At 33.3% G+C, this 9,487-nt stretch overlaps 1 protein-coding gene across 1 annotated transcript; it reads left to right on the forward strand.

Moving 5' to 3' along the window:
* The first annotated feature begins 2,379 nt into the window (after nt 1-2,379).
* On the forward strand, nt 2,380-3,303 carry LOC126494230 (taste receptor type 2 member 117-like). Its single transcript, XM_050131489.1, has one exon. It carries the CDS (start codon nt 2,380-2,382, stop codon nt 3,301-3,303), a length of 924 nt encoding a protein of 307 aa, XP_049987446.1.
* Nucleotides 3,304-9,487: the final 6,184 nt, after the last annotated feature.

A 9,487-nucleotide genomic window follows, 5' to 3' on the forward strand; every position in this document is an offset into this window, starting at 1 on the left:
AAATTATGATCTTTCCTGATAAGCCAACTCATGGGCTACACAGATTCTTAAAAATAGATTAAATCAATATATAAAAACTAACCAATAAAAAGCTAGAACTAATGGGCCAAACAATATTTAAAATAATACAATTTCCATATAATTATTTCGAATATACAACTAGCCAGATGACAAAACGGGACCCAACTGCTCCTTATTACAACAGAGTGGCGCCCAACCTTCCTCTTTTTGTTTAAACATAAAAAGGGGAAATGATGGAGGAGGGTCATCTTTCTATCTGTTGTTTCATTGGTTAAGTAATAAAGAAACTGCTTGGCCTCTGATAGGACAAAAAATTAAGTAGGTGGAATAGACAGAACAGAATGCTGGGAAAAAGAAGCTGAGTCAGAGAGTTGCCATGATTCTCCCACTACAGACAGACACAGGTTAAGATCTTTGCTGGTTAACCAGCTCATGGGCTACACAAATTATTAAAAATGGGTTGGATCAATATGTAAGAGCTAGCCAATAAGAGGCTAAAACTAATGGGCCTGGCAATGTTTAAAAGAATACAGTTTCCATGTAATTATTTCAGGGCATAAACCATGTGGGCAACCGGATGCCGGGGACACAGCCTCGCCGCTCCTACTATAACACTCACCCTGTCTGGAAAGCTACAGGCCTGCTGGAAACTGAGATGATTCTAATCCAGAATGAAAGAGCTCCTTACAAGTGAGTGTAATCCTCACTCTAGACCCAGGTCCTATTTCTTTTCTGAAAGCCTATGAATTCTTGCTATCAGCACCCATTCCACACAGCTCCACCCCTTTGTCCTATTTGTTTTTCTTCTTCCTTGAGCTCATTTGCTCCCTAGAAGAAGCCTCACCACAGAGAGCTTCCTGCCACTAAACTGAAGGTATGTATGCTTTTCTATTCTTAGATACTTTCCCTAATATCCCAAAGTAGCCTGTTAAGCTTTCTACATTTGTCTTACCACAAAATTATAGATAAGTATGGGTTTTCAAATGAACCAGGTTCGCTTTCTTTGATTCAGTGATTGAAAGTACTATCAGACTTAGACATTAAATTACTACCTGACATTCTCTGCCATCTATACTGTATTGGAAATAATTTCTGACCTTATTTAATAATATCCAGTATTCCTCTTTAATTACTAAATTATGACAATATCAAAATTCTCATTGTTTATATCTCCCAGCATTTTGACATCCTTCCTCTGCTTTGGTAACAATCAGTGCTGATTCAAAGCAGATACTGAAGGCTTTTAAAGGGAGGTGGATACATTCTGATGGTCTTTGTTGCTAGTGGAAGAATCAGCTCTACCAGTCAAAGAAGAGACTGGGAATGAGAAAGTGTCTTAGTGTGTGGGTGAGCTGATTCTTCCCATTGACTTTTCACAACATAAGAAGAATTTCCAGAGAACTTAGGCAACAATGAGGACACTAAGGGAGAATTACAGAGATCTAATCTACATGGGAAGTAGAAAGTAGAAAAAGAAAAAAATATTCTGAATAAATTGGGAGCATGGGGACTTTGGACGAGGGTTGAAGGGAGGAGGGGAGAGGCAGGGAAGGGAGCAGAGAAAAATGTAGAGCTAAATAAAAATCAATAAAAAAGAAAAATTTCACATCTTATATGCATGTAAAATAGACCTAACGCACCAGTTAACATGGAACGTGTATCATAAGCATGACCTGACCAATTTGTACAATACAAATCATGGTCTAGATGCAAAATAAATATGGATGCATTGAAAATCCTAAAAGTATTTAAATCTCAATAAATATGTATTTATGAGTAAGCATTTGTACAGATATATCTATGCATGTGAAATAAAGAAATATTATTTTACTACTTAATATTATAAAAATATAGAAGAAAATGGCCATGAGTCTGCACAGATTGGTAATTTTAAAGCACCTATAAAGCCATATATCTCAGAAATTTCCATAAGCTGTTTGTTGTTTTGCCATTTTTATATACTTGAGAATGTCTAAAGGCATTTTCATAGAACTCAAATAGTCATATCAAAACACCTCGATTGAAGCAAACATCTAGGTAATGAAATAAATGTGTTTTTGTTTGCACAGGAGCATGTGAGTTTCCAAACTTTATCAATGACTAGAAAGCACTATGGGAGCTGTGTGTGTACAGAGAAGTATCTGGTCTGCCTCGTCTGAGCTATGTGAGGAGACATATTTTCATGGAAAGAGCTTCAGATTCGGTTATTGGCAAGCCTCCATGTTTACTCCTTTGTTAGTATATGTGGGAGAGTTAAGAGTAAATGTGTTATGAGAATCAACTCAGAAATTCTCAAAAATAATTTAAATATAGCATTTGAAGTGAGGATGTAAACAAATATTCAAACATATTTTTAAAATGGAGCATTTTCTACAATCAATAAGTGATATCTTCTGGAACACATTTATGATCATTTTAATCATGGAATTAGTAATTGGAAATTTAGGAAATGGATTCTTAGTACTGGTGAACTGCATGAACTGGCTAAAGAGAAAGAAGATCTCATTTGTAAATCAAATCCTCACTGCTTTGGCAACTTCTAGAATTTGTATGTTCTTGTTATTGTTTAAAACATTATTAATTTACTCAATGTATCCAGATTCAATAAGGACTTCAGGGATGACACAAGCTCTTAGTAATTCATGGATGATAGTCAATCATTTTAGCATCTGGCTTGCTACATGCCTTGGTGTCTTTTATTTTCTCAAGATAGGCAATTTTTCTAACTTTCTTTTTCTTTATTTAAAGTGGAGAGTTAAAAAGGCAGTTTCAGTAATACTGCTGGCATCTCTGGTTCTCTTGTTTTTAAATACTTTACTTATCAACTTGGAATTTAATGTGTGTATAAGTGAGTATCAAAGAAACATATCCTACAGTTTTGTTTCTCATTACCAGGCACAGTGTCACAGGCATGTGTTAATTCTTCACACTACTTTCCTGTTTGTCCCCTTTGGTGTGTGTCTGTCTTCTTTCCTCTTGCTCATCTTCTCCCTGTGGACACATCACAAGAAGATGCAGCAGCATGCCCAAGGATCCAGAGATGCCAGAACTACAGCCCACATCAAAGCCTTGAAAACTGTGATTGCCTTTCTCCTGCTATACACCATTTTTGTCTTGTCTCTGTTAATACAAATTTGGAAATATGAGTTGACAAAGGATAACCTTTTCATTTTATTCTGTCAGGTTGTATATATAGCTTTTCCTTCATTCCATTCGTGTGTCCTGATTCTGGGAGATATGAAGCTGAGACAAGCCTCTCTTTCTCTATGCTGTAGAGCCTGAAAAGCAGGCTCAAAAATATGGAAACCCCAGAACTTCAGAACACTAGAGATCATGTTGCATATTCTAGGCAAAGATTAACAAATAAAAATTTCTTCTTTATTTTTCATTTTCACATTTAAATATTATTTGACGTTGCATAAATTTTGTTTTGTTTGCAATAAATCAATAGCTAATATTAATAACTTAGCAAGTTGTGTACAAAGTTATTCTTAATACACACATCCAAAGGAGAATGTAATTGTAACCACTGAAATGTAAATATATCAAAATTATGTAGACTTTGTAACAATTATTAACCACTGAGAGTTATTTCCTATACTACATATGTTTTAGTATCCATATCAAATGTAATAAAAACATGTTATTGAAACCATATAAATATAATATAGAATATGTGGATAAAAGCTTAGATAAGAAATACATACTATCATATAGACTTATATACCACTGGAAATAAAGGAATTTTATTAAACAAAGAGTTCAATTTGAAATTATTTTTTGTCAATTCTTTAGAATCATGAGAGTACTTGTTTAATTATTATATTTCTATTATTCATTTCACTATTAATCATTTTAAAATAATTTTCTGATTATTAAGACTATGTAATTTACATTTCTAGGTACAATTTATTTTTCTGTATTATTTTAGGGAACATAGTGTAATCTCTTTTAGTCTAATGCACAATTATATGAAATAAAATTCATACCACTTCTAAAACCATTACTTAAAAAAAGGTCGTTTTTTAATATTTTGTAGTATTATACATCCATATTATCATCATTTGTAATATTTTATTGATGACCCATACACAATAGCAAATCTTATATTTACCTCTTCTTAATATTTATTGTATGGCATAATTGAAAAACCTATAAAATTAAATGAATTTGTGAAATAATTTCAAATAGTTTTATAATATCTGGAGGCAGTGAAGCCTGGTCAGAGGCCAAGTGTTTTATGCAGTTAAATCTTTAATGTGATATTACTCTAAATCTTACTATTTGTTCAGATGTATTTTCATAAATAACTATTTCAATGTTTCTACATCATGTTTATGATACATTTTTCCATGCTCTAACAAATATTTACTTATTCATTGAAAAAATGTATATGGTTGACATCTATTCATTGCACCACTGAATACATTTTAAAGAGAAACAGATACTCAGAAACTCAGAATCTTTCTTCCAAGCAGTTTCCAAGACAATAATCTCTTATATTTCCCAGTTTGGAGATGAAAACTATGGTCTTATGTACAGTAGACAAATTCTTTAGTATAAGGTACATCCCCAACAGTTACTATAGTGTCTTTGCCTTCATTCCATCTGAGTTCTCACACATGGTTAATGGTACTTTCCATGTGACTGGTCCAGGACATGAGAGAATCTAGTGGAAGGTGAAAGTAACAACCTTCAATAGAGGGAACACTGACACAAATTCATATAAAACACAAGAAGACATTCCCAGTAACCATTGGTAAACACTGTATAGAATGTGTAGTTTTGATACTTAAAGCAAGTATTCTCCATTTTCTCTACGATATTTGATATCTAATTAATTTGTCTACCAAAGGCAATACTGTGTTCAGATAAGACTATGGAGTCACACACTCCCTGTAAATATCAGAGTGTTTGTGATGTACTTATCAATATCATTTAATAGAGAATATGGTTATTAATTTCTATTTAGCATCTGTAGGGAAGGGAAATTTTAAGAACCTTCCCTGTATTTCTGATAAAATTGTGAATTAAAATATACAACATGAGGAATTTGAGAGTCTTGCCAACTGAATTTGTTGGATATAGTTACTAAAACTAGACACATCTATATTGAATTTCCATCAAGGAAAACTTACTGACTGATAGAGTAGAATCTGAACAATGACTTCATAGTAGTGTAGGTTTGGAATGTTGTAATTCAGAGCCAAATTATTTTGATCTATCTTTAGTTCTCTAAGTAGTCGTTCAATGTATTCCCTTTGTGTCTGATATAATAATATTATAACCATCAGATAAAATCATTTGAATTTAATAATATAACACAATGCTATCTATGTACATGTGTATAAGTGTTTAAAGTGATTTTAGGGGAATTTTGCATTTGTGATAATGGTATTATCATACAAAGGATTGTATTTGTTACTTTCTTGATGCTATAATAAAACATTATGACATAATAAAACATATTATGGAAAAGAGATAGTTATAAAGGTGATATGACAGTGGACAGAGGGAGCAAAAATGAGATATCAAATCTTCAGCTCCAAAAACAAAGCAGAGAATGCAAACTAGAAGTGAGATGCAGTTAGAAACTTTCAAAGTCTACTCCCTGTGATATATTTCTTCAGAGAAGCTATATCCCATTCCTTAAAAATGCTACTGAATAGGGTTAACTGTTCAAATACCTGAGCCTATGAAGAATATTTTTAATTAAAACTACCACATTCCTCTTACTGAACTCCATAGGTTCATGGCCATATCGTAATGCAAAATGCATTTAGTCTAACATCACCAAACCCTATTATCTTTAACATTTTCATTGCTGTTTTAAAAATCTAAGTTGCTTTCTGAGACTCCAGGTAGTTTCTTAATTGTGGTCAGGTAAAATTAAAAAATCAAACTGCATAATTTCAACATACTGTGACACATTCTAGAAATTTTAATCCTGAAAGAAAGAAATTGGGGCTTTGGAACAAAGCACGAGTTAAATTTTTGTAAAAATACAAAATCCTATAGAAGGTTCAGTGCTTGGAACTTTAATTCCTATAAGCTTCTATGATTGTGACCCTTTGCTTCCTACAACATGCATTTTTCTCTTGGGATGATTTCCATTACCTATGTGAAACTCTCCTTAACAGACAAAGAGAAATAGATAGTGCATTAATCAAATAAAAGAAGCAATATTTAACATGTCTCATCTCAAATCAGTGTTTATGAATTCGCTTATGAGTTTCTTTGTGTTTTTCAAAGTGTTGGAAAGGATTTTAGGTAAAACAAATGANTATTAGCTACAATATTTTCTATATTAAAGTGTGATTTGATTTTAATTTAAATAAGAGGAATATAGTTTGTCTGAGAAAGTTTCTCCCAGTTGTGATGCTGTCATTTTATCAGACTCACTTAACATTGTTCTCTGTCTTATAGGTAAATTGGTTGATAAAACTAAAGACTATAAATTTATGTACATGGCCAGTGGGGCAATTGTGGTGATATCAGGCATTTGGCTGTTCATCGGCAACGCTATTAACTATAGACTCCTTGCCAAGGAAAGGAAGAGAGAGAGAGCACGGAAGAAGAAATCAGCCACCCATTTGCACAGAGAATCGGAAGCTTTGAACAGATCCAAACAGGATGATGTTACTGTCGAATTTTCAAGTGCACACAGTCCTCCGTCAAACAGAGAAAGCAATATGTAACATGTCTCATCTCAAATCAGTGTTTATGAATTCGCTTATGAGTTTCTTTGTGTTTTTCAAAGTGTTGGAAAGGATTTTAGGTAAAACAAATGATCACAAACAACAATGAAACTAAGATTTGGAGGTGATGTATACAGAAAATCGATGCAGAGGCTTATTTGCAAACTTGACTTGGGATGTTGTGATGAGAAAGAAGAATTTTTAAATCTTTCACTGACTTTTATTTGTAGAATGAAATCTGCATCCCAGAAGCCTGGCTTACTTAAGCATATGTTTAATTCCATAAAATGTCTCTCCTAAAGTTCATTTTTATTTGATATTGTTATGAAGTAAATTGAAGACAATTATTTCTCTTTTCACACACAAATTATCACTATAATATAATATATATCCACACAAACACTGAGTATCTGGAGACCATAAAGAAATAAATGAATTTGAAAGAAAAAAAAGAAGTCAAGCAATATTTTCAAATATAATCTAAGCTTTTCTTTAGTCAAGACAATTTAGAACATAGCATTTGAAATTTTGTAATGACAAAATCATTTCTTACTAATAAAATCTAAACAGGATGTGAGAATATGTCTTCTGCATCATAATTTAGTGTTGGAGAAATGTTTTGGGACTTAAGAGTACTTGTTTTGCAAAGAATCTCTTTTCTGGTTTAGTTTCCAGTACCCATGCTCTTTCTCACATCCCTCTGCAAACCTAGTTCCTGTGGATCCAACAACTCTCCTGACCTTCCAGGTCTCCCATATATATGTGGAATACTTACATACACTCAGGTACATAAAAGATACACACAAAAAAAAATTAATTTGAAAAAACAGTATAACTTATTTAGATGATTTCTTGTAATGAAGGAATCAGTTTTCAAGGTGTGAGATATTTGTGGTGCAACACAGTTTTAATTAAAACAAGTAGATTTCGGGAGCATCCATGAAATGCTTCATAAATACTGAAGAGTTAAACTTTAGTTAATCACTGGGAAAGAGATTTCTAGTACTGTTAGCTGAGCGATGTGCTTTGTGAGAATTACAGGGTAAGGAGCCTGAGTACACATAAGGGTTGAGGGGTTGCCTCTCACTTTGAGGAATACTTTGGAAAGTATTAAAACAATTCCATGTCTTTATTTCCTTATAACTTTTAGGAAGCCAGTAGGAAACTGGGAGATTGTAGGCTGCAGTGGTGTGTTTATTTATGCTTATTATCCATATTACAGAAAGTTTAATTTTCTGGGAATTTTGAGAAAAAATAAAGGAAGATATTAATAGGAAAACTCTGCATGTCTTTCCTCTTAATACTCTACATGAATGCAAAGATTTCTAAAACATTATCTCTTGATAATAATAAACTACTCAAATCAGCAGCAGATTAGGTTTCCATCTAGTAATTTAGACACTCTCTTCCTGCTCCATTCTTTGAATTTTAAATATTAGCTGACATCTATAGTTGATCAACCCAAATGAAGCAGATGTTAGACAAGGTTAAAAATGGAAACTAGGAAAATAGAAATAGAAACTATGAAAGAGAATATGTCTTCATTTGCAAGTGAGCAAATGAGAAATGAGCTTCTCCTTCAGTATCTATTGTGGAAAATTCCAGCCTATAGTGACTAGGACATGCAGTCAGGGACAGAGCTTCTGAGGTGCTTGAGGGACAGTGTATTCCATGCAAACCATTGAGATCACTAAATATACTATGTACTTTCCAGCATTGTTCTGTTCAATGGCAGTAAAAGGAATCTGAAACTACAATACACATAAAAATCCCAATGTTGATTGAATTTCTGGTTTGGAGATTAAGAAATTGTAGCTATGGAGATCTCTCTCTCTCCCTCTCTCTCTCTCTCTCTCTCTCTCTCTCTCTCTCTCTCTCTCTCTCTCACACACACACAGTCCCAAACCTTATTTATTAGTAAGCACGATATTTTCATACAAGAAAGAGCAATAGGAGAATTTGTTTCTGAAAAATTTTCTAATGTTTTAATTGTTCTGGTGACCTGCCTTACCTAGATTAGGAGATACAGTATTTCGGCTGATTAAATCCAATACCTTGCCAATCTCCAGAGCTGTTTTATTTGAAGAAGTTAAGACATTATTATGCAACTGGGACAAAATGCATTGTTAAGACATTATTATGCAACTGGGACAAAATGCATTTTATAGATAAAAAATATATAGATAAAAAAATGGAGTACATACCTAAGCAGAGAACTCTCAACAGAAGAATCTAAAATGGCTGAAAAGCACTTTAAAAATTTTTCAACATCCTTAGTCATCAGAGAAATGTAAATCAAAACAACTCTGAGATTCCATCTTTGGAATTGACATTGTAAGAATGTCCAAGATCAAAAACAATGATAACAACTTATGCTGGAGAGGCTGTAGGGTAAAAGGAACAATCCTGCATTGTTGGTGGGAGTGCAAGCTGGTACAGCCCCTTTGGATGTCAGTAAAATGATTTCTCAGAAAATTAGGAAACAACCTTCCTCAAGACCCACCAATACCACTTTTGGGTATATACCCAAAGGATGTTTAATCATACCACAAAGACATGAGCTCAATATTTCATAGCAGCATTGTTTGTCATAGCCATGTTTCATGGAAAGGGGCCCCTTTGGTTCCGGCTACCTGACTAGCTTACACCTGAAATAATCACACAGAAACTGTATTTATTTTAACACTGCCTGGTCCATTAGCTCTAACTTCTTATTGGCTAATTCTTACATCTTAATTTAACCCATTTCTCTTAATCTGTGTATCGCC

Source organism: Alexandromys fortis, unplaced genomic scaffold (genome assembly GCF_014885135.2).
Source record: "Alexandromys fortis isolate MF-2015 unplaced genomic scaffold, M_Fortis_MF-2015_v1.1 scaffold_353, whole genome shotgun sequence".
NCBI classification, from domain to species: domain Eukaryota; kingdom Metazoa; phylum Chordata; class Mammalia; order Rodentia; family Cricetidae; genus Alexandromys; species Alexandromys fortis.

Coding starts and splice junctions, on each gene's coding strand:
- LOC126494230 (XM_050131489.1), top strand. CDS start 2,380: ATGGAGCATTTTCTACAATCAATAAGTGATATCTTCTGGAACACATTT.